This window comes from Corticium candelabrum, chromosome 20 (assembly GCF_963422355.1).
Source record: "Corticium candelabrum chromosome 20, ooCorCand1.1, whole genome shotgun sequence".
In the NCBI taxonomy this organism is placed as follows: domain Eukaryota; kingdom Metazoa; phylum Porifera; class Homoscleromorpha; order Homosclerophorida; family Plakinidae; genus Corticium; species Corticium candelabrum.
The window spans coordinates 3,117,967-3,144,057 of record NC_085104.1 but is presented as its reverse complement, the minus strand read 5'-3'; the positions used below and the strand labels follow the sequence as shown (position 1 = coordinate 3,144,057).

Below are 26,091 nucleotides of genomic sequence, written 5' to 3'. Positions count from 1 at the left end.
CGCGACATCGCTTCACGCACTTGCTTGTTTTGCACGAAGTACGTAGTTGACATCATCGTTCGCTTCTAGTACGTATGTAGACAGCTCAGCCATGTAATATTCTGCAGTGTCACGACTCCTTTTCAGCATTCAGTTTCGCCAACAGCACACCGCCGAATCTAGATCTGCAGCGCGGTAGTTTGAGAAATGAACTCATTGTACGCGGTTAGTGTATATATGTAGCAGTCAGAGTCCGTGCATTGAAACAAGTCGTACGTAGTACACGTGCAACTACAAGTCAACTCTACACTTCCTGAACATGGTAGGTCTACTGCACTGCTGTTTTCCCATGCCTAGATGTTTCCAGTTCACCGTGAGGAGAGTCAATATCGTACAAAAGTGTTGCTTGCTGAGTCGGATGCTCAGTACAACCAATACACGCCAATCTGATCATGACGTGGAGAGGTCAACAAGCTCTAGGCCACTGTTTTCATGAACCATTGAGTGAAACTGGGCCGGCAGTTCTCACACCATTTCCCCCACAGACTATAGATGTCAGAGTAGACGCGCAAGAGTGGTGAACAGTTCTACGTCGGTTTCAATTCGCGCAAACCTGCAGATGAGTTCAGTCGAAAGAAACGTTGCTGGAGAGTGTAGGTTCAGCGGACCAGTCCCATGTAGGCCATTCCTACGCTCATAATTCACCAGCACTTTGTCCATCAACAACTTCACTGGATTTCGTGTTCACGCGCTCTCCGCGGAGGCTACAGGCTGGTTCACAATAGACGTATGCACGTTCACAATATGCATCCCATCCGCACTCGGCGCAGCGGATCGCTGTTCACAATATGACGGAGCGCGTGTGTGAGCTGCGCTCTGATGACTATAATTAGATTACGTACTAATTGTCACATGACAATATCTAGCCACGTGACTATCACAATATGTCTACTAATGCAAAGAAACAGTTGCTTCTGTTGTGCCTTTTGCGGCGATATCGCAGCAACAAGGCAAAGAACCGTCGACGTGTGTGGGTACGTGAGATCTTCTTTGCTGTCAATGGCACGTGCCCTTGACTTGAATTCCCGGACATGGCACTCTACATCTCGTGACCAATTAAACATGTGCGGTGATTGGAGAACTGTAAATTACATTTCCTGTTTGGCGTACGACGTTTCCGGTCGAGCGCATCGAAATAGAGCTGATCCTATTCAGGGGCGTACCGTGGCCATTGGAATTGGGGGGGCTGAAATACCCGAACACTGACACGCCCCTTTGACAAAAATTGTATTAGTAGCAACAATGCAGACCACAAAGTATTACGTTTACTCGTATACATATATACAGTATGGAGCAGACTAAACAAGCACCTATTTACTGAAAAATCATCCTGCGGTTTCCTCTTGCACAGAACTCTTACAAAAAGCTACGTAACGCTAGTTTTCACCTGACAAAATGGGAAACGCCCACAAAAACTGGGGGGGGCTATAGCCCATTTAGCCCATGCCACGGTACGCGCCTGTCCTATTGTTGCGCTCCGCTCTGCGCCACTGCGCTCCGACGGCGGCATCCTTTGATGTTGGCGCACACCGTCGGATCGGATCGCAGCGCATGCATATTGTGAACATGAGTGCGTCTATTGTGAACCAGCCTTACCTCTCTCCTTCATGTATCAGCGCAATTACACTAACAAGTTCTTTAGAAAATCGAATTAGCCTTATGCAAGCTATGAAACCGGATCGGGGGTCGCACGTCACTATGACGTTCTCGAAAGCGACCAGGCTCTTCTCGCGCTGGAGCAATTCCGGTAAGAGCTCCTCCTCCTCGTGTGATTCACGTGCGGTTAGCTGCGCGGAAGAGCCTGGCTTGCGAGGCTATAGCAGCTGTATATTATCGGCTCTGGAGAAAGATCAAGACAGTAGGTAGGCTGCGACGTTTGCGGTCGGTGTGCAAGTTGCGCGATGGGTTTAGCTGTCGTCATGATCTGCTTAGTCCTTGTCGTCTTTGTGGCTCATGGAAGAGGAGATACTACCAGTGATGCAAATGTTAGATTCTCTGATGCATGCAAGTGACTTGCACTGGGCATTCATTGTGTGGGTGTTTACTCTCTAGAACTTGATTGAGTTGATCCAGCACAATCTGCACGATTTCAGTGAAGAGGACAAAGCGAAAGGTAGACATAGGTCTTACGTACACGGTAACGCTGGGTTTGATCTCTAGGTCAGGTGCATGGGCGCTACAACTTTTTCTGGCTGCATGCATGGGTACGAAAAAGACTTTGTAGAGAACAGCTCTACGCGAGTACGCTTCCAGTAACGTTTGAGAACATTTGCGTCAAGCCGCGACAACGGCACGATACGATCAGCGGCTTTTCTACTTACCGCCTAGGCATTCACACTAGGGCTAGAAACCCCGGGGTTTGTGCTATTTAAGCCTAACACCCTGCTGTGCTATGTTGAGCTTGAGCTTATCCAGTTGCTGGCTGTGTAAACTCTAGCAGACTGCACCTGATTGTGTACTCGAGCTACGCTACTCAATTTCCGCGCAAGAATTGAAACGTCTACCGACCGCTTTCCGTCTTCGAGTGCCTTCTCCGTGTCTAGCTAGGGACCACATGCCTGTGAGAACAGCAACAGCTTCCTGAATCTACGGACGCGACGTCTTTTCCTGCAGAATTCCGCAAGTCGTTCGATTTGCTCAAGCCAAAACTGCTAGACCAACACAGTAGAGCAATCTTCTTTCATTCATTGCTGTGATACGCAGTATGAGTACACTGGAATGTTCTGACAAGCGGTAACCCCAGCTAACTCTACTTTCCTGTCTGACCCGAATGTAATTGGTTATGCTAAGCAGTAGCAAACCCAGTTCTAAAACCTTGTGTACACATAGTCTCGCGTAGCCAAACCCCTCCCCTTCTTGATATCTACCGGCGGGAAAGGGTTTGGTGAAATTGCACACAAGCAGTGGTGCCAGGCATACGCCCACGTCTTTCCAACTAGTAATTAGATGAAGGTTAAGCTGACAGGTGATAATTACTGGAAACATTCTTCTCTCTGTTGTCGACGAGAAATCACTTGTTGGAAGGCTTACAACAATCAATGGACAAACTTTACGATAGTATGGTATAGTTCTTGGTATAGGGCGTTTAGTTAGCTACGAATTCACGCAAACTACGCGCTAACCTCTACATAATTAATTATTTCGACCTGCCGTGCCATCGCCTCGATCTCTTCCCGCAATCCTTGAATTTGCTGATCTAGCCTAGGAAACGAAGCAAGCTACGTTCGGCAATGTATCACAAACAGGCTCGATCCAGCTGCTTCTATCTAATCAGCTGGTCCACAAAAGAATGTCCGACTAGCTTACACTTGCCAAGATGTCTACATTACTTGAGCATTTCGAGAGCCGTTTCTTTTACTTTGTTTTGCGTTTGATGAAAAGAGACTCCAAGCACAAAGCACAACAGTCCGGATCCATTGTGTAACTAACAATCAACTTGCGTGGGGTTGATTACATGTTTACGTTAATGTAATTATCTGCCACCCGGAAGTCGGTGGCGGCTGGCACCACTACTTGTGTGCAATTTCACCAAACCCTTCCCCGCCGGTAGATATAAAAAAGGGGAGGGGTTTGGCTACGCGAGACTAGTATACACACAGTCATTGCTTGTTGCTCTGTCGTTCCGTTTTCTATATGTAAAGGACCCATGGAGTTTGTGTATTCGGGAACGCCGGTTTGCGAAGCACGCTTCCTTGTAGGACAATCAATCATCTCTGTGTAAACAAAGGAAGCAGACATTTGTTATTTCGTCTTTTCTTCATTAGAAGTCTCTTATTTCCACTTTCAACTTGTTTTCTGGACTTCCATTAGCAATCAACTAGACACTTATGGACTCTTCGATTTTAGTTGTCTTAGTTTTATCAATTTGTATTATTTGCTATATGGTAACATTTCTGAAAGTATAGAAATTAGATATGGTACATCATTCTGCTACATGCCAGTAAGTCTATGCCTTAATTATTCTGTGCTCTGTCTACCTGAAGGACTTCCAAGTTTTTTAGCAAATTCACTAAGGCTACCAACACAGCTTTGTTTGGTCCAGATGATCCTGATGAAATTTGTTTAGTGTAGATGATATTCAAATGCTTGTGCTCTACTAGGAGGATGACTGAAGAGCATATCTGCATGAATAAGTAGCTTTTCAAGAGAACCTAAGATGCAAACACAAATATGTTTTAGACATCAAAAATGGCTTGAGGAATTGCTCAAATCATTGAAATATAGTTATCTGTGGAATTTTTCAAATGCATTAATTATTTAACTGATTGTACAACAGAATGGTCACTGAGCTATAGTACAAACTACCAAAGGAGCAGTGTTTTTACATATCATAAATAGGAAGTGAGTAACGGATATAAATTGAGTAGCAAGGATAGCACATGATCAACACACATTAAAGAAATTCTAGATATAGTGGTGGGCGGTCTGGTCAATATGATCGTGCTGCTTTTGCATGGTAAGCTCTTCTGTTAGTGTCGAAGTGTTACTGTGTTGGTGAGTTGCTAGCACTAACTAATGATAGTAGACGTACAGCATGTGCTGCTTGTCAGACCATATATACACAGACTGCGTACTCTTTTTTAGAATTATATGTTAGAATAATCTAGAATTAGCAGAGATTATGTTACATTGAAATTCTGTTAAATCATATGGATTTAAACAGATTGCAGATTGACATTTGTTATTTTTTCTTTAGTTTATTTCTTCTTACTGTGTGTGTGTGTGTGTGTGTGTGTGTGTGTGTGTGTGTGTGTGTGTGTGTGTGTGTGTGTGTGTACGTACGTGTGTATTTATGTTTGATTTGCTTTACAACTTACAGCTGTTGCATTGCTGGACAAACTTCTGGAAAACAAACAAGGACCCAAGGTGATGTCTTTCTAAAGTTTGATTCATGCTTTACTTCCGTTGCTAATGGTTGCTTCTTGTTTATATGTATATATGTTATTATTAGGGTGAACGTGGATATCAAGGAAGACCGGTAAAGTTGTGAGCATTAATTTGATGTGTTGTTGATAGCAATTTTTCTAGGTGTTTTTGTGCTAGCTGTAGGTCTTATTAATTTGTCTTAGTCATAACACCTATGATTTACTATTGGTACGTTGGCTAACTAATCTCTAAGCTAGTCAGCTACAAGAAAGCAGTAGTTGCTAGCAATGGTTTCTCATAACCTTTTGTGTGTTTTACATTTTGTTAATTATAAAGATATATGCAACTGTCTATTCAGAAAGCTACAGTACTGTGTACTGATTTTGCATAATCATTTCATATTAAATAGTTAATGTGCATTATATTTGTAGTAACCTGGAACGTTCAACGTTGTTTTGGATGGTTTTGGCTTTATTGATCTGAGTAGAGTGTAATCTTACAAACAATGGTCTTTGAATGACGATTTGTCATTTGGTGTTTCTTCCACTTGATAGGGATCAATGGGACCTCAAGGACCTCGAGGAATTCCAGGACCTCAAGGTAGTAAGGTACGTATTACTTTTTAGCATTGATCTAAGCATAGGAATGGGGAAATCTATCAAGCAATAGTGTTTCATTGATGATTTGACGTTTGACGTTTCTTCTAATTGTTAGGGACCTCAAGGACCTCGAGGATCTTCAGGGCTTCAAGGTAGTAAGGTACGTATTACTGTTTATAGCATAACGATAAGTTGATTAAGTGAATGAGATGACGGCTTTGTTACTTTATTTACACGCACAGGTATACAAGGAGCATTTTCTGCCAGTTCACAAATATACCCTTAAAATTGCTTGAATTCGTATCAATTATAAGAGTTTAGTTTCAGTTGTTTGTCAGGAAGAAACTACGTCATAACGCATTTTGATTTTAGTAGTTGCTGACTGCATTGTGGGACTATTGTAAAAACAGTATAACTGGCGAGACAAATTCATATTTACTAGTAGTTATTATTTGTATTGTAAGCAAAGTCAAAGCCATCAGCCTATTGCATAAAAGTCATGTGGTCCTTCGTAGCTTTCATTATTCTTGAGTAAAGCACATACAGACTGAAGCATGCCGAAGTCATATATTTTTGGTAATCCAGGCTAGCTTAAATTACTAGTTATTAGTCAATAGGGACATTAATGTTGATGGAAGCTTCATATAATTGCATCTACAAATTGATACCTATACAGCTGACAGACTTCATTTAGACTGTAACTATGCACGAACTTTGGAATTAGAACACCGTATTTTCACAGATAGTGTCCCATGTGGCACTATTTTTCATATTTTGATATAATGATTGTTAATAAAAGATGAGGCACAATTTGAGTATGGGATTATTGTTGATGTGTATTGGTGTCATTGTCAAATATTAGTGCATGTGCATTGATATCGATGTACTTTTACTGTAATGCATTTGCGTATAGATCAATTGGCTGTTACTGTAGTGCATATGTCATCTTGACGTGTACACATTTGATGTGGACACATGTGAATGATTTCAAGGTCATGAGGACTAATCATATGTAGCAAGTATATGACTTGCACAGTTGAAAGGCAACAATTCTATTGTGCACTTACACTTTAGACTCTAGTCAGGAAGTAGGTGTGTCTATACATTAATACAAAACCACTAATAACTGTGTTACTCTATGCTCACATCACTAATTTGATGTAGGCCAGCCTATACCATGAGCTACTACTATTTAAGCATGGCCTGCGATTTGAGCATAGGGCGTTATTTGTGGAAATGTGGTTCGTAGATTTGAGATTTAATAACAGACAGGTAGAAACTTAGCGCGCGTTAGCTGCATGCAAAACTCTAAATTAATAGAATTGAAAATAGAAAAAACATTGAATAGTTGCTTCTCTATTCAGTTAATTAAACTAATTGATAAGGACTATTAATACTGATTTTATAATATACAATAATGCAGAGGTACAGTAACAGCAGCATTCAAATTGCTATTTTAGGGTCAAAGAGGTGCAACAGGAGCAACACCTAGATGTCCATCTTGTAATCGATGTGAGCAGTTCATATATTGTACGTGTATGTATAGTTAACACTGACTGCACGCATACTACCTGTCTAGGCGAAATGGGGACATTTCTTACACGAGGCAATGGTGTGTCTGCAAGTGTGGGCCACTGTTCATCCCGCTACAGTCAGAGCCAGTGCTGGCCTGTGTTGAAGTATATTAGCTTTTCCAGAAGGTTCAGTTCAACACCAGCTGTAACGGTTTCAATCAGTCTGCTGGACAGTTATAAAAACAGGAATGTTCGAGTGCATGTTTATCCAAGCAGTGTCACTACTTCCGGGTTCAGGGCCAACATCAGCAAATGGGGTGATACAATTATGTACATTGTGGAACTCTCTTGGATAGCCTGCGGTAACTAGAAGTGGAGACAGTCTCCTGCTTGGACTGCATGTAGTGGAACATGATTTGGCGTTTAGGGACGTCATTGATGACATTGGCGTAGTGCTGTGAGCTGTACGTTTAGTCCAAGTGCTTGCATATGCAGGATGTTTGCTGGATGATTGCTTTAACGTTGAAATGAGTTTGTGTAGTTGTTGTAGTCAAATATATGTGTTGACTGATCATGGTTCCCATGACTGTTGCTGTTGAAATTTTTGAAACATCAATGGTCGAATACGGTAGTTATTAGTAGTTATTGGTAATTAAAGTTGCACAAATGGTAGTCTATTCCTTTTATGTGCATTTCAAACAGTTGTAGATATACTTTTGTGTATAAACGTGTGTCAAAGGTAGCCTCGTCCCCAGACTCTCTCGCGCTAGTCTTGTCCGGTGCCCGTATGACAATTCCAGGAGCGAGAAAGTCTGGGATCATCCCGCCTACTTCCTGCCATATCTCCTTTCTAAATGCTCACTAAGTGTCACCCCCAACGTCATCAACTGTCACCCCGAACGTCATCAAGTGTCCCGTAACTTCAAAATCAGATTAGCGTTAGTCTAATCCAATAAACGTATCACACGGGATGCTATGACCATTGTTTGGTGTTTGTGGCATATCCAGCACTTGCAGACAACTGAAGCATGTTGAAAAGGTAAGTCTATGGAGTGTTGGTGACGGGTGTCGTGTAGGCTTGTAGTCTGAGATTTACAATTGGCGGAGTGGTGACTTTCTAGCTAGTTCACACGCGCCCATTAGCATTTGCGCGCAGACTAGACTCTGTAGCAAAAAGCGCGCAATGGCAAGGGAAGGGGTTGATCTTGACGTGAAACTACCGTCTGGAGGGTCAACTTGAAGCTTCCAGGGCTATTCTTTCGCGAAAAGATGTATTTGTTTTCATACTTGAAGACTTCTCGAAGGGTAGACGGTAGTTTCATGTCAAGATCAACCCCTTCCCTTGCCATTGCGCGCTTTTTGCTACAGAGTCTAGTCTGCGCACAAACGCTAATGGCCGCGTGTGAACGACGTTGAAGGTCATCACTCCGGATCCGCCACTTGTAGATCTCTGACTACAAGCCTACACGAAACCCGTCACCAACACTCCATAGACTTACCTTTTCAACATGCTTCAGTTGTCTGCAAGTGCTGGATATGCCACAAACACCAAACAATGGTCATAGCATCCCGTGTGATACGTTTATTGGATTAGACTAACGCTAATCTGATTTTGAAGTTACGGGACACTTGATGACGTTCGGGGTGACAGTTGATGACGTTGGGGGTGACACTTAGTGAGCATTTAGAAAGGAGATATGGCAGGAAGTAGACGGGATGATCCCAGACTCTCTCGCTCCTGGAATTGTCATACGGGCACCGGACAAGACTAGCGCGAGAGAGTCTGGGGACGAGGCTATGTCAAAGGAGGGCCAATGGAATGTACGTACCCTATTAAAGACGTTTTAAAATGTATTGTTATTATAAAAAATAAAAAATAAAGAAATAAAATTTATGAATAGGCGTGGCTAATTTTATATGTAATTGTATAATATATGTATAGAAGAGGTGTCTGTCTGTCTGTCTGTCTGTCTGTCTGTCTGTCTGTCTGTCTGTCTGTCTGTCTGTCTGTCTATCTGTCTGTCTGTCTGTCGGTCAATACATATATTTTTCAAACATCAAACTAAATATCAGCAAAAGGTAGAAAACTAAAGTTCGCAAGCTACATGAAGATACACATATGTACACATAGCAGCTAAAAAAGGATGCTACTACCCAGCTTTCAGCCAGCTAATGGCTTAAAAATTGGGTGATGCTAGAGTCCAGTTTAAATTCTTCAGTTGCACAGAGGGCCGACGCTTTTCTTCTGATGACGCTGGCATTAAGTTTTTGGAGTTGGATTGCAAATCTCTTCCTCCAAAAATTTAAGAATTCCGGAGGATTGGGTCGACCAAATTTAACTGACAAATGCTCTGTCTGTCTGTCTGTCTCTCTGTCTGTCTGTCATCTGTCTTTCTGTCTGTCTCTGTCTTTCTGTCTGTCTCTGTCTGTTTGTCTGTCTGTCTGTCTGTCTGTCTGTCCAATACATATATTTGAAACATGAATCTAGCAACATAAAATATGTAACTACGAGTCAAATTATACAGAATCACTTAGAGACTACAGATAGCAACTACAGAACCAACTGAGAACTAAAAATTACATTTTCTAACTGCTAAAGAACCCAAAGAGGGTCCAGTTGTTACAACACTAATTATTGGAGATGAAAGCGGGTTGTTTTTGCGTGGACTCTGCAACCCAAGGATGACATCTTGCGTTGGATTACTCTAGCATTGCATCGCTGTAATTGAATGCTGAACTTTTTCCGCCAGTGATCCATAAATTGTGCCGAGTTGCGCCGACCATTTTTATCAAAAGATTGAGATCCGAGAGAACGTAGGTATTGGTCTCCTTCATCACCCCATCTACCAAAGTGTTCAATGACTAAAGGCTTAAAGATTATTTGGTTGCCAGTTGGTAGCCTTTCATCTTGATATTTGATTTTTTTTCTTTCTTCTCTTCGCTTTGAAGCTAGACCATCTACTTTTGAGGACGAGGGAAATACCTCTGAGCTCCAGGGATGGGCAAGAGAGATGTCTAAATCAATACTCGTACCAGAAGATGTATCAAGTCTGTCTGTCTGTCTGTCTGTCTCTTTCCTTCTCTTTGTCTCTGTCTGTTTGTCTGTCTGTCTGTCTGTCTTTCTGTTTGTCTGTCTTTCTGTCAATACGTATATTTTCATATATCAGCACTATTTCAGTCTAATTGTTTGTCTGTCTGTCTGTCTGTCTGTCTGTCTGAATAATGGGTATCTGGTTGGCCAACTGAAAACCTTAAATCAGTTTTTGAAGATCTCAAATCTTCTTTGTTGAAAGTTGTATTAGAAATTTGTAACAGAAAGTGTGAACTGTATTGCCCATCTGGTGAGTGTTGCAATTTCCAACTCCTGTTGCATACGATGTAACTATCATTTTGGGCACTCCCAGGCGCGTACCGTGGCATGGGCTAAATGGGCTATAGCCCCCCCAGTTTTTGTGGGCGTTTCCCATTTTGTCAGGTGAAAACTAGCGTTACGTAGCTTTTTGTAAGAGTTCTGTGCAAGAGGAAACCGCAGGATGATTTTTCAGTAAATAGGTGCTTGTTTAGTCTGCTCCATACTGTATATATGTATACGAGTAAACGTAATACTTTGTGGTCTGCATTGTTGCTACTAATACAATTTTTGTCAAAGGGGCGTGTCAGTGTTCGGGTATTTCAGCCCCCCCAATTCCAATGGCCACGGTACGCCCCTGGCACTCCTATAGGGAATTCAGACTTCATACGATCTCAATGCATTGATATAGCCAAATCTGGTGATCGTCTTTGTTCTGAACTTGTCAATTTGAATGACAGTCAAAGCTCAGTGTTGATTTTACGTCATTGTCATGTTCCTCGACTGAATTACCTGGCAAGACAAATATTCCCTGTTGATTTATAAGCAGCAGCAAACATACATGATAATATGACTAGATCATCGTTTGACCCATGCAGAAAAGAGCATGAAAATAAGCGAAATCTCATGAGATTCTCGCTCATCTCATGAGATCTGGGCATTTTTCATGACCGGAACCTCATGAGACGTGTATCTCATGAGATTCAATGGGTGTGTTCATGCGGCTCATACGCCAATTCCTCATCTCATGAGATTTGGGCATTTCTCATGAGCGGAGTCTCATCAGACGTATATCTCATGAGATGCAATGAGACTATTGCTCATCTCATGAGATTTGTGTATTTCTCACGAGCAGTGGCTCATGAGACGTATTTCTCAGGAGATGTAATGGGGTGTGTTCATGTTGCTTCGCTATGAGCCGCGGGAGTTCTCATGAGCAGATCGATCGAGCTAGGCGCATGCATGAAGATTTGTTTTAGCTAGACAAAGCTACTATTGGTGCATGCCTACTAGCGATGTCGCATGATGACACGGGATCGCAAATCAAATAGAAATTAATTTGTGTGCGATCATGCACAGCGTGTGTAGCCTTCGAATTCGATGATATGATCGCTCTAGATAGATCGTACGTACAGTAGACGTAGCCTACCTCGTCACATTCAGTGAGTTGAGTGTTAATTGCACGTGAGAATGCCTCCACGATGTACAGTCGACCAGTACTGTGATGTTATACTGTTTGTATTTATTCTACTCAACACACTAGAACTCAACACACTACGAAGACATACTACGAAGATACAATAGTTACGCATGCGTGTCACTACGCTATTAATAGAGTCACTCCACATCTCCCCTTACAGGTCGAGTTTCATCGGCCTCTTTATTTGACAACCAGTCTGGCTTCTCGTTTGTGGCCTGGTTGGTGTTGTTTGACCAGTTTCCGTATTCTGGAGAGTTTCGATTTCAAGTGAAGTGCCAAACTTTGGGATGGCTTTCAAATGTCCTCTATTTCTCCTCACCTCCCCTTTGTCTGTTTTGATGACATAGGATCGTGGAGTGTGGCCTGGACCGACGATTGTCCCTTGAGCTGGCTCTTTACCTGACGTTATCCAGACTTCCGTGTCCTTTTGTAATTGGGGCAGGTCTTTAGCTCGATGTCTGGAGTCAAAGTTCTTCTTCTGTTTACTTTTGAAAAAATTATCTGCTTCACGAAAATTCCTCAGATAATCCCAGTGTGGGGTGAGTTGTGCTGTCGACTGTGGCATCGTTGTTCTCAATCGTCTTCCCATGAGCAATTCTGAAGGACTGAGAGTGCACCAAGGCAGTGGCGTGGATCTGTAAGCCAGTAGCCCGAGATGTGGGTCCTCCGCCTTTGTCAGTAGCTGTTTGATGGATTTGACCATCCGCTCCACGAGTCCGTTGCTCTGCGGGTACCTAGGGCTGTTGGTTATCATGACAAATCCATAAGCCTTGGCGAACTCTTTGGTTTCCCGAGCGATATACTGAGGTCCGTTGTCACTCCTGAGAATATCAGGGATGCCGTGACGGGCAAAAACAGATTTCAAGGCTTGAATTACTGCTAAGGCTGTGGTGGACGTCAACTTGATAAGCTCTGGATATCTTGAGAAGTAGTCAATGACAACAAGATAATGAGCTCCATTTAACTCCATCAAGTCCGTTCCCACAACTTGCCAAGGAAAATCTGGTAACTGAGAAGTCATGAGTGGTTCAGTTCCTTGTGGATTCTCTTTTGCACATGTGGGGCATTGTTGCACCAATTGATATATCTGTTGTGTTATCCCCGGCCACCAGACGGAGGTGTGTGCTCTCTGTCTGCAACGAACTATGCCCTGATGACCCTCATGAATTTTGGTCAGGACATCTTTTCTGAGTTCGTCAGGAATCACTACACGGTTGTTGTATAGTAGTAGGTCGTTGTGTACCGTCAGTAGCGATCTTACTCTCCAAAACGGGATTAGAGAAGTTTCCTCAGGACACTTGTCGGGCCATTGTGACTGACTGTACTGCATCACTTGGGCACACGTGGCATTTCTAGCTTGTGCTTCTCGGTACGTTTGTAGTCTGTCCGTTGTAGTTGGTAAATTAGCAACTACCTCATTGATGAAGGTCTTAACATCGTCCTGTAGAGAATCCTCCGTGATCTGTTCTTGTAGGGGTGCTCTTGACAACGTGTCAGCTGTATAAAGCAGTTTCCCAGGTACATGTTCAATTGTGAAGTCGTATCTCGCCAAATGAAGTCTAAAACGAACAATTCTTGGCGGTAACCTGTCCAAGTGCTTAGTGCTAAGCAAAGGAACTAACGGCTTGTGGTCGGTCTCGATATGAAATTTGCGACCAAGTACGTAATCTTGAAACTTATCGCAAGCCCATGTTAATGACAGAGCTTCCTTTTCAATTTGCGCGTAGCGCTTCTCAGTATCTGTCATGGACCGTGATGCGTATGCTATCGGCTTCCATTTATCTCCGGCTTCTTGAAGAAGTACCGCGCCTAGACCGTGTGATAACGCGTCAGCGGATACTTTCACCTTCTTCTGCGGATTGTACAGCTCCAGGACAGTAGGACGAGTCAATTCATCCTTGATTCTTGTGAATGCTTGCTCTTGTGGATGTTCCCATAACCATGAGCATCTCGTACTCAACAGCTCTCTCAAAGGTTGACTTATTTCTGAAAGATGTGGTGAAAATTTTCCCAATTGGTTTGCCATCCCCATGAAGCGGCGCAATTCTGATACGTTCTTGGGCTGTTCTAGGTCTTGGATAGCTTTCAGCCGGGCTGGATCCGCTCTAAGACCTTTGCCATCGATAATGTGACCAAGAAATTTGACGGTGTGTACCCCAAACTCACATTTGGCCTTATTTAGAGTTGCTCCTGCTGCTTGCAGTCGTTGTAAGACCGAAGTCAGTCGGTCGTCGTGTTCCGTTTGACTTGTTCCGAATATGAGAACATCGTCCATGTGACATAATACTCCAGGTAGTCCCGAAAGAATCTTGCTCATTCGCCGTTGGAAAAGCTCGGGCGCACTAGCGATGCCGAATGGTAACTTGTTGAAGCAGTACCGTCCGTGAGGAGTGACAAAGGTAGTCAGTAGCCTAGATTCCACCTCTAGAGGTATCTGCCAAAACCCACTATTAGCATCGATTTTGCTAAACGTTGTGGCTCCCGCCAATTGAGCAAGTGTGTCGTCCACTTTGGGTATGGGGTAAATCTCTCGTAGTACATTCTCGTTGAGGGGTTTCATATCTACGCAAATCCTGACGTCTCCTGTCTTTTTCCTGACTACAACCATACCAGCGCACCATTCTGTAGGGTCTTCCACTTGTGAGATGACGCCAATCTTTTCCATTCGATCTAGTTCTTCTTTGACTTGTTGTCTGAGAGAAATTGGAACATTCCGGGGGGTGTACAGCGCATAGGGCTTGGCTCCCTCTCTAAGCTTGATTTTGTATGGATCACCAAGATTACCCAGTCCCTGAAAAACTTTGGGAAATCGGTCTGGTATGGTGGTTCCTACACTGGTCGCTTGGATCCTGTGGACAAGTTGTAACGATGTGATAGCCGGTAACCCTAGTAAATTGGTTTTCAATCCCTGGACAACGAAGATAGTCTCCTCTGATGTCTTGTTATTCACTGATAGTGTACTTGTGAATTGTCCCAATGTCCGAAGAGCTGTAGATGTTGGTCCATACAAGGCTTTGGACGGTTTCTGCAACTTTGGCATTTCTAACATTCTATGTGCCTCTTCTGTGATCACTGTCACCTCGGCCCCCGTATCTAACTTGAATGTTAGCTCTTTGCCTCCTACTGAAATTTTGGAAGACCATGTGATCCTTTTGGATACGTTCACTGGAAATACATAGGCCCCGTCTCGACTCTCACTGTCCACATTTTCGATTGTCTTCGAGAAACATTGAGCTCCAAAGTGACCCTTTCGGTTACACTTTGAACAACTGGCTTGTCTTGCTGGACAGTAGGCTTCTTTAGCATGATATCTTCCGCAGCGCTTACATTGGTGTCGCGCGGGTGGGGTTGCCGACTTTGACCGTCCGCCGCCAAACTGGTGTCTGCTTGCTTGCGATTTGCCACCTGTGGTGCCGCTTTTACCGCCTGCTGTGCCGCTTTTAGCGCCGTTTCGCACTTGCTCTATGACAATTGGATGGTCCTTGCTGCCGTCACCTTGCAGATGTTTATGCTGTTCTTTCACGGCTTCTCTCTGTCTTGTAGATCGTTTGACCTTCTCCAACGTAAGCTCAGCATCACACTGTAGACGTTCTGATAGCGCCTGGTCTCTTATTCCGACGACAATTCTGTCCCTCAGCATTTCCTATTTCAAACCTCCGTATTCGCATGTCTCGACCAGTTCGTACAAAGCGGTGATATACTGCTCGATAGACTCTCCCTCTAACTGATTTCGTCGATTGAAGCGCGCTCTCTCGTAGATCACGTTGCGACGTATGCGGAAAAATTCTTCGAATTTAGCAATCACCTCATCGTACTTCTTTTTGTTGTCTTCCGTGATGTTGGTGGAAGTTAGGACTCCCTCTGCGTCCTCTCCCATGCAGTAGAGTAACGTGGACACTTGACGTACTTCGTCCGCGTCTGCCAGGCCTGAAGCGATTCGAAACTGTGTGAATCTTCTCTTCCACCTCGGCCAGTCGTCTGGCTGCCGAAAGTTGAAAGGACCTGGTGGTTCGAGTCGTATGAGTCCCACTCCTGTCGCCATGTGGTGTTATACTGTTTGTATTTATTCTACTCAACACACTAGAACTCAACACACTACGAAGACATACTACGAAGATACAATAGTTACGCATGCGTGTCACTACGCTATTAATAGAGTCACTCCACAAGTACGACCAGAGTAACTTACAACAGAGATGTGCGTACGGAGCCTCCAAGGACTGGCGGATACGTATACGCCGGAAGTGGATGGAAGAGCTCTCGTCCACCCAACTGCCCCGTACACTTACGTGCCTGGCATACGTATCTGACCGCACAACTCAAAGATGAGGAAATGTTTAGATAACGTCAAACTAAGATATAAATATATAGGTAAATATACACACACACACACACACACACACACACACGCACACACACACACACACACGCACACACACACACACACCACACACACACACACACACACACACACACACACACACACGCACACACACACACACACACACACACACACCACACACACACACACACACACGCACACACACACACACACACACCACACACACCACGCACACACACACACACACACACACACACACACACACACACGCACACACACCACACACACGCACGCGCACACACACACGCACACACACCACACACACGCACACACACCACACACACGCACGCGCGCACACACACACACACACACCACACACACACACACACACACACACACACACACACACACACACACACACACACACACACACACACACACACACACACACACACACACACACACACACCACACACACACACACGCACACACACACACACACCACACACACCACGCACACACACACACACACACCACACACACACACACACACGCACACACACCACACACACGCACACACACCACACACACGCACGCGCGCACACACACACACACACACACACACACCACACACACACACACACACACACACACACACACACACACACACACACACCACACACACACACACACACACACACACACACACACACACACACACACACACACACACACACACACACACACACACACACACACACACACACACACACACACACACACACACACACACACACCACACACACACACACACACACACACACACACACACACTAAAAATATTAAATGTCTGAAATATCTGTTGATAAGTATATCTGTAATGGTACAGCTATGTTTTACACTAACACAACTATCACATACTATTAATACTTACGCGTAACTATAGACAATAAGCATATAGCGTCAGCCCACTACATTCCTCCCCTTCCACTTCATAAAAGTAAAGTGAAAATCCAAAACAGATAACATACGCGAGAAACACAACACGACAGGACTCTAGGTCCGAGGCAACAGTTAGGTGTCTACTAAGTCACTACTAATCTTGAAGGGCAAATGATTTCTCTCCCAGATCTTGTCATGTGACACCCCTGTTCATGCAGCTGCAGTCTCGAGTTTGTAATTAACGCTCTTCAGCTTCTTCGTCAGTTGCCTGTTTGATCTCATCGGCTTCTTCCACAGAGAGTTTCTTATAATATGTTATGTTCTTCAGGGTCTTCCTCAGTTGGGTATATAGACTAAGTAGTAATGACTGCTGTTTTCTCTGTAAGCATGTCATCAATTCTCAGCAATCGGTAAGGGTCCCTAGTCTGCATGATCATTTAAGCTGATCTTTCTATCTATATACATAATCAATGTAGAAACGTTTGCCTCCATCCCATTTGTCAGTTCAGAAGACAACCCTGGACTTTGAGAAGGTCGAATTATATTACTAGTAGTTTCCAGCATCTCATCCACTTCTCTTGTGATCTCTTTACGCTCAAATTTAGGGTCCCGTTCGGTAAGGGTATGATGAGACAGGCAGCTAGGCTAATGCCAGTGTCCATGCAGTGTGAGTTTCACCCAAATCATAAGGTCCAGAAGAAAACACATCAGAGTATAATTATGCACCAACTCAGATATTTGATCCCACTGTTTATTATCATTGCGGCCTGTTAATGAGAATATTTTGTTGACTATAGACAATGAATGGTCAGGGTGTAAGGCATATAAGTATTCCGCATCAATAGAAGACCTTTCTCAGGTGGAGATTCACTTGACTGTAATTCCTTGACCACTAATGGCACAGCATCAAGGAGGTATATACCAACACATGTGTGTCCTTTTCTAATTCAATCAAGTCTGCAGACTCAGACTCTTCATATAATAGGTCTTAATATCTCTGACATCAATTGTCCAACAGTTACCACCTCAACTTTCCCACAAGCTCCATAAGAAAGAGAAACAATCCCTTGCCTGAATTCCAGTACAGCATGCACCCTAGACATGCAGAAAGTCATGATGATGACCCAACAAAACAGAAAACCCAAATTGCTTCACCACAACAAAAGGATGTGTGATGTGTTTCGGTCCTATTGAAACAGCTAATTGCATGGTACCAGCTGTTATGACCATTTAATTGCGGATATATCACTCTCTGCGTAGGCGGTAGGACCTTTGAGCAAATTCGTAATTTCCTCAGAGACAATTAATAGAGATAGAAGCACCAATACCCAGCAAGCAATCAATAGATTGTGTGTTACGGCGCGAGATAGGCAGGCCAGCAGTATTCACAAACGCACAAGCTCCCGAGCTTCTTGAGATCGGCACGCACATCATCACCACGTTGAGACATAACACCGACATTCAATACCTGTTTAGGGAATTCCCCTAATAGTTCTGCGTCTGCCTGCTGCATGTACATGTACCTTCCTTGCTTGGTGGTTGCTTGAGTTGCTGCTGTTCGCGTAATCTCTTTCGGCACTCAACGTAGTGATGACCCACAATATCGCAGTAGTGATCGACACTTCCCCTAGACCGCCTAGGTTGAGCTCTAAAGTACGAGACATCTGCGAGCGCGATTAGTATACACTGTATATTGTTGCTGTTGATCGAGAGGCAGCAGGTGAGCACTGACCCTGCTGCATCAGAAGACTCAAGGCCTTGTCTTGTCGCTCGCCCACCTTGACCATCTGCTGAAGGAGTTGGGTTGTATCGTCGTCGATCTTGTTTTGCCACAACATCATGTCGTCCGCGTAGTTGACGTTGTTGCACCCTCTCAGGCGGATTTCACGGCATCAGCAAGCGTTGCGGGTTGGTCACGTTCCAACTCGACTTGGCACTCCGCGCGCAAGCCTTCATGAAATAAACTGACGAGAGTTTCCTCCGGCATGCAAGCGTGAGTCGATCACCTAATTTGCAGCTCTCGTTGCAATATTGAGAAGCAACCTGACAGAATCGCATAGCATCTAACATCTTTCTGACAGATGCCCATGACCTTCTAGACACACAGACCGTTGTGTCCATGAGAGCGCGATCGCCAAGTGCTAAAACAACATAACGAAGCGTATAAATGACATCTAGTGGTGTCATATACATCGCAATTCCAAACAGCACACGGAAGATGCACCACTTTGTAGCGGTGTAGAGAGCTTATCAATACATAGGCGTGGCTAGCCAATCTACTAAAAACTAACCACAACGTCAGCCCACTGTACATGATACACTGTTTCATACAGTATGATATCTGACCATTGCAAATGTACAGTTTTAATTAACAATTAATTAAGGCCACAGATGCCATTTTTAATTATGTTAATTAATATTCTAAACTGTTTTAATAATTGCTATTAATAACTACATTTAATTAATACATTTATTTTGATCCGATGGCTGTGAAGAAACAATAATGTATCTATGGTTGACTATATTCTAGTTATATTTTTATTGATGAATTGAGTTGGGTAAAATATCTACTAAGTTTGAATTCAATTGAAAGTTGTCTTCCCTCAATGCAAGTCATTCAAGTTTTGAAAACTTTTGATAGATATTGACATATCTGACCACCACTTTGGCAAATATGTAGTTTCACAAGTAAAACTTTACATGCAAACTTCTTTTTTAATAATTGATATTAATATCTACATAATATAATTATACTGAGTCAACTCTGGCTGTGTACAGCAAGACCTGTATGTAGCTAGTATAATATAAATGGTTGAATATTGTAAACACTCATTTTTTACATTCTAGTTATATTTCTACTGATGGTTTGAGCTGGGTAAAGTATCTACTAAGTTTAAATTCAATTAAAAGTTGTCTTACTTTAATACTAGTCATTCAAATTTTTGAAATCTATCGACAGGTGTTGACATATCTGATCACCACTTTGGCAAATATGTAGTTTCACAAGTAAAACTTTGTATACAAACTTCTATTTACAATATTAATGTTTTGAAAAAGTTTTAATGATTGATGTTAATATCTACTTATTACAATTATTTTGATTCAACTCTGGCTGTGGAGCAACAATGTACAGTGAGACCTGTCTATAGCTATCGAATATTATAAAATAGTTGAATGTTGTAAATACACAGTCTTTGCATTCTAATTATATTTCTATCGATGGTTTGAGTTGGGTAAGATATCTACTAAGTTTGAATTCAATTGAAAGTTGTCTTCCCTCAATACAAGTCATTAGAATTTCTAAAATCTGTCGACAGGTGTTGACATATCTGACCACCACTTTGGCAAATATGTAGTTTCAGAAGTATAACTTTGCATACAAACTTCTATTTACTGTATTAATATTTTGAGAAAGTTTTAATGATTGATATTAATATCTACATATTACAATTATTTTGATTCAACTCTGGCTGTGGAGCAACAATGTACAGTGAGACCTGTCTATAGCTATCGAATATTATAAAATAGTTGAATGTTGTAAATACACAGTCTTTGCATTCTAATTATATTTCTATCGATGGTTTGAGTTGGGTAAGATATCTACTAAGTTTGAATTCAATTGAAAGTTGTCTTCCCTCAATACAAGTCATTAGAATTTCTAAAATCTGTCGACAGGTGTTGACATATCTGACCACCACTTTGGCAAATATGTAGTTTCAGAAGTATAACTTTGCATACAAACTTCTATTTACTGTATTAATGTTTTGAGAAAGTTTTAATGATTGGTATTGATATCTACATAGTACAATTATTTTGATTCAACTCTGGCTGTGTACAGCAAAACCTGAATGTAGCTGTAGTATAATCTAAAATGGTTGAATATTGTAATTACACATTCTTTACATTCTAGTTATATTTCTATTGATGGTTTGAATTGAGTAATACATCTACTAAGTTTGAATTCAACTGAAAGTTGTCTTCCCTCAATACAAGTCATTCGAATTTCTGTAATCTGTCAACTAATGTTGACATATCTGACCACCACTTTGGCAAATATGTAGTTTCACAAGTAAAACTTTGCATAAAAACTTCTATTTACTATATTAATGTTTTGAGAAAGTTTTAATGATTGATATTAATAACTACATATTACAATTATTGTGATTCAACTCTGGCTGTGGAGCAACAATATACAGTAAGACCTGTATGTAGCTATAGTATATTATAAAATGGTTGAATATTGTAAATACACATTATTTACATTCTAATTATATTTCTATTGATGGTTTGAGTTGGATAAAATATCTACTAAGTTTGAATTCAATTGAAAGTTGTCTTCCCTCAATACAAGTCATTCGAATTTCTGAAATCTGTCGACAAGTAATGCCATATCTGACCACCACTTTGGCAAATATTTAGTTTCACAAGTAAAAATTTACATACAAACTTCTATTTACTGTATTAATATTTTGAAAAAGTTTTAATGATTGGTATTGATATCTACATAGTACAATTATTTTGATTCAATCTGGCTGTGTACAGCAAAACCTGAATGTAGCTATAGTATAATATAAAATGGTTGAATATTGTAATTATACATTCTTTACGTTCTAGTTATATTTCTATCAATGGTTTGAATTGGGTAAGACATCTACTAAGTTTGAATTCAATTGAAAGTTGTCTTCCCTCAATACAAGTCATTCAAATTTTTTTGAAATCTTTGCTAGGTGTTGACATATCTGACCACCACTTTGGCAAATATGTAGTTTCACAAGTAAAACTTTGCATACAAACTTCTATTTACTGTACTAATAATATTTTGAAAAAGTTTTAATAATTGATATTAATATTTACATAATATAAATATATTGATTCAACTCTGGCAGTGGAGCTACAAACAGCACAACCTGTATGTAGCTATAGCATAATATAAAATGGTTGAATATTGTAAATACACATTCTTTATACATTCTAGTTATATTTCTATTAATGGTTTGAATTGGGTAAGATATCTACTAAGTTTAAATTCAATTGAAAGTTTCTTCCCTCAATACAAGTCATTCGAAGTTTTGAAATGTTGATAAGTGTAGACATATCTGACCACCACTATGGCAAATATGTAGTTTCAATATCAACATCTGCCTTTAGTACAATTACTTTGATCCAACTGACCGTCAAATCAAGAAAGCAGGACAGCAAAATCTTGATGTAGCTATGTTATATAGTTGACTATAGATTGATACACACACTTTCCATTCTAGTTATATTTGTATCAATTAAGTTCACATGCAGCGTGGTCTCTATGATTACAGATCTACTTCGATATCATTGAGAGTTTCAACAATTACATGTCTCCCCTCACAATTAAGTATTGATGCGCACTTGCAAAGTAATCTATTTACAGAAAGTAGCTCAAGATATTCTAGCCTTTGCGCTAACTACAGGTCTCGATTGGCCAGTTTGTGATCACATCGTCTTGCATAGCTGCTTCAACAAGAGCACAAGGATCAACATTTCTTAGTGGATGAACAACTGATGCTGTTAGATCATGTTCAAACTTCTCATCCTTCCAGCTAGGTTCCAACAGACAGAAATATGTACAATATTTCAGCATTTGCATCATGTGTCATACTTCAATGAAGAATATTGACCATTTCCTATACAACCAATCTTGTGAATGTGAGAACATCTATCTCAACAGAGATGCTGGCATCAAACAGACCCTTCAAGTCATCTGGAACTCTATGTGACATCTCCCAGTCTCAATGATGTTTGCTTTCTAAAAAGACACAGGTGAAAGAGCAAATGTATCTTCTGAGAGGATTCCACATGTTACCACTGCAAATTAACGTTCCTTAATTAACTAAAGCATAAACGCGCGCGCGCGTGCTACTTTCTCCGTTGTGTTAGCGCTGGTTCGATTATTCTATCCGGGAGATCCGCTTCCATGCGCACGAGCTTTGGTGAGCTGTAAACAAAGTGTCTAGCAACAAGCACAAGCATAGCTAGATCAAAGAGAAACTTTACTAGCTAGAGTATCACCATAGTTGTTGACTAAATAGAACTGTTAAAAGTAAATTACCGAGGAAACAGCGACGAATTCACTCCATACGCACATCTGCACAGCCACACCGACTATTTCCCTTGGCACGCATGCGTAAATAACCTACATTGTCTGGACAGCGAGCGGTCGTCTCACGAGCATGATCTCATGAGGCTCATGAGAAAAGATCAAGAGCTTCATGAGGCAAGATCAGGAGGCTCATGAGAAAAGTCAGGGTCGAGGCTCATGAGAAAAGGTCGGATCTCATGATCTTGTACGCATGAATTTCGGCTCATGAGCCATAATTCTCATGAGGATTGTCCCAATTTCCTCATGAGAAAGGGGCGTATCTCATGAGGAAATTGGGACAAAGCTCATGATATTTTCTGCATGGGTATGCTTGGGCAAATCAGCTAGCAAATAGCTGCGACTTTATCTGTGATTTGATCAAGCCTAGACGGCACACCCTATCCGAGATTATGTGTTGTCTCCGCCCAACAACTGGTGTACGCGAGAATTTGTGTTAATTAAATAATTTGACCAGACAAAGAATGAGCTAATAAACTAATGTGTGCATGAACGTACTGTACCATGTTGCACAAACACTGAAACAGTTAGACCGACCAACTACTAAAACCAATTTTGTAAACCATACAATCCAAGTTTCTCTCACTAACTAGCTCATTTAAATTCAAACATACCATCACCAAAATTTATTGATCCTTAGATACGTCGACCAACTTGCACATTACACTGCATAACCACCGGATTAGTGCAAAAGAAACTGTGCTGAATGCTGCAAGTGCACAGACTGATTCAAATCAAAGATACTTTGTTGTTGACTAATTTAAAAACTTCACAAAGCAAATAGCAGGGCATAATTCAAACAACTGCCAAAACATCAAAAACAAAACGTTAGAGTCATGGTCATGGTTGAAGTTAAATGTCTGTTACAGCTACTAATTAATTTAATAGTTGCTGTATAGTAAATTCAAAATTAAAAGTTCTGTCTTCTGGGCATATTCTCTGTTGTAACCTAATTTCTCATCAATCATCTCTTAATGTAAGTATAATTTGTTGCAGAATGTCAGTAAAAGTGTTTTCATACAACATTATTTACTATCCAACTGATTAACAGGGACACACAAAGCATGCCAAAATTGCAGAATATTAGCAATTAAAGATATAACATAAATTATAAAATATAAACACAATGACAGAGAGACAATAGTTGCAAGATAGCAACAATTGAAAGTTGCTTGGTTAAATTAAATAATAGACAGTTGTCAGGTAATCTTAGTTTTTAAAAATGGATCTCTGCATGAAGACATTGCCAGTACAGCCATACAGAAGAAACACAAAGAAGTGTTTTGATCATATATTACGCTACAGTCTAATACATCATTTATTCAGAAATACTCAAACAAAACAGACAATACACGGTAAGCAAGAAAGTGTTTACTATATTGTAGGAATGTGTGAATGTGTGTATAGGAGAATGCTACTACAGAAGCAGCTACTAAGACCTGCTGCACATCGTGCACAACCATGAAAAGTGAACTTGCCGCTATATGTTCTCACTTGCAGCAACACATGAACAGTCAAGATATCAAAGCAAGATCTTGATCTGATTTTTAATTAAATATCAAATGTGTACTATCAACTAAAATTCCACTTTTAGGTCACAGAAACACTAGAAATGATGAAGACTATTGTGGATAAGCAAGAAAGAATTATGGATGTACTGGTAGGCTACATAATTTTCTACATTTAATATGCTGATATAAGTAATAATTAATACCTTAATTAGCTTGATATGGAACTTCAAGCTACGCCCCAGCAAAATCTCATCACAGACACTGAAGAAGCAATGAGGAGTGCCATATCTGAAGACAGCTGCTCAACCTCCGATGAGATCAGCAGCAACAACTCCAGCTTTCTGGAGGTTGATTCAGAGAACAGTGAGAGTACATGTACAAACGTCGACGTCATGATCCAGCCGCACCCAAATGACACGGAAGCTTCTGTTCTTCAGCCAATAACAACTACAACAAAACTTTCACTCCCACGTCACCTGCAGTTCGATCCATTGAATCTACCAAAAGTGCAGCACGACCACAGTAGTGAGGTAAGATACCCTCAACACGATATTGCAGAACTTAATTTAATTTCTCCTACTGCGTGTCTGTAGTACATACACATCGGTGATTGCTTTAAGATCCTGTATATGAAGGCAATGGTAGCAAGAAACAAGCCAAATCCCATAAAGACGGCAAGAGCTCTCGTCCCTCTATTCTTTTCTGCAGAAGAGTTGATGAAGTGTAGTGTTTTGTACACAAAGAACGGACGGGAGCAAAAGAACATCGTGTCCACGTCCAGTCTAGCAGCACTACTTGGTAAGAATACATGTACTTCCATCGAGATCATCCTCTTTTAATTTACATTCTCCATTGTGTTAGCGCTGGTTCGATTCTTCTACCCTGGGGAGGACGCCTTCAACGAGGTCGAGCTTTGGAGAGCTGTGAACAAAGCGTTCATAGACTTTAGAAACAAGCACAAGCGTACATAGATCAGAGAGTTACTTTACTAGCTAGGATACCAATAGATGTTGAATAAATAACTGTGAAAAGTAGATCACTGAAGCACCAGCGACAAATTCACTCATCGTACAACCCGTAACAAACACTGCTCTAACACGCATCCGTAATTACTGTCTGAACAGCGAGCGGTTATCCTACACCAGAGCCATGGCTCTGTCTCTGGTCTGGACAGCGAGCGGTCGTCTCACGAGCTTGGCCTCATGAGGCTCATGATAAAAGATCAAGAGGCTCATGAGCCAAGATCAGGAGGCTCATGAGAAAAGTCAGGATCGACGCTCATGAGAAAAGGTCAGTTCTCATGATCTTGTACGCATGAACTTCGGCTCATGAGCCATAATTCTCATGAGGATTGTCCCAATTTCCTCATGAGAAAGGGGCGTATCTCATGAGGAAATTGGGACAAAGCTCATGATATTTTCTGCATGGGGAAAGTATTATAGGTTACAGTCATCTGGACTATATCAATTGGAAACAAGCAACTTTATACATCAAATTTGGTGGGCTTGGATTGACACAGATCAGTCAAATTTCACAAGCAGCTTTCTTATCTTTATGGTGTCAAGCCATGAAAGACTTACCTAAGAGGTTTTCATCAT

At 41.5% G+C, this 26,091-nt stretch overlaps 3 protein-coding genes and 1 long non-coding RNA gene across 8 annotated transcripts; 2 read left to right on the top strand and 2 right to left on the bottom strand.

Moving 5' to 3' along the window:
• The first annotated feature begins 1,877 nt into the window (after positions 1-1,877).
• On the top strand, positions 1,878-7,590 carry LOC134195563 (collagen alpha-1(II) chain-like). The gene is made up of 8 exons (XM_062664603.1): positions 1,878-2,024; positions 2,092-2,152; positions 4,859-4,905; positions 4,991-5,017; positions 5,460-5,513; positions 5,620-5,664; positions 6,965-7,016; positions 7,084-7,590. Exons 1-8 carry the CDS (start codon positions 1,941-1,943, stop codon positions 7,386-7,388), a joined length of 675 nt encoding a protein of 224 aa, XP_062520587.1. The 5' UTR covers positions 1,878-1,940; the 3' UTR covers positions 7,389-7,590.
• Positions 7,591-11,609: 4,019 nt separating this feature from the next.
• Positions 11,610-15,208, bottom strand: LOC134196090 (uncharacterized protein K02A2.6-like). The gene has a single exon (XM_062665171.1). The coding sequence runs from the start codon at positions 15,206-15,208 to the stop codon at positions 11,723-11,725; it is 3,486 nt and encodes a 1,161-aa protein (XP_062521155.1). The 3' UTR covers positions 11,610-11,722.
• Positions 15,209-22,101: 6,893 nt separating this feature from the next.
• Positions 22,102-23,284, bottom strand: LOC134195583 (uncharacterized). 5 transcript variants are annotated; one of them, XR_009972391.1, is made up of 3 exons: positions 22,935-23,284; positions 22,485-22,857; positions 22,102-22,425 (listed from the first exon to the last, which is right to left on the bottom strand). It is a non-coding gene; the product is annotated as an uncharacterized LOC134195583 (long non-coding RNA). The 5 variants fall into 5 exon arrangements; XR_009972392.1 differs by having other exon boundaries at positions 22,485-22,835; XR_009972393.1 differs by having other exon boundaries at positions 22,485-22,631; positions 22,689-22,994.
• Positions 23,285-24,397: 1,113 nt separating this feature from the next.
• On the top strand, positions 24,398-25,519 carry LOC134195868 (uncharacterized). Its single transcript, XM_062664958.1, has 4 exons — positions 24,398-24,642; positions 24,706-25,023; positions 25,087-25,291; positions 25,355-25,519. The coding sequence occupies exons 1-4, from the start codon at positions 24,595-24,597 to the stop codon at positions 25,462-25,464; spliced, it is 681 nt and encodes a 226-aa protein (XP_062520942.1). The 5' UTR covers positions 24,398-24,594; the 3' UTR covers positions 25,465-25,519.
• The last annotated feature ends 572 nt before the right edge of the window (positions 25,520-26,091 follow it).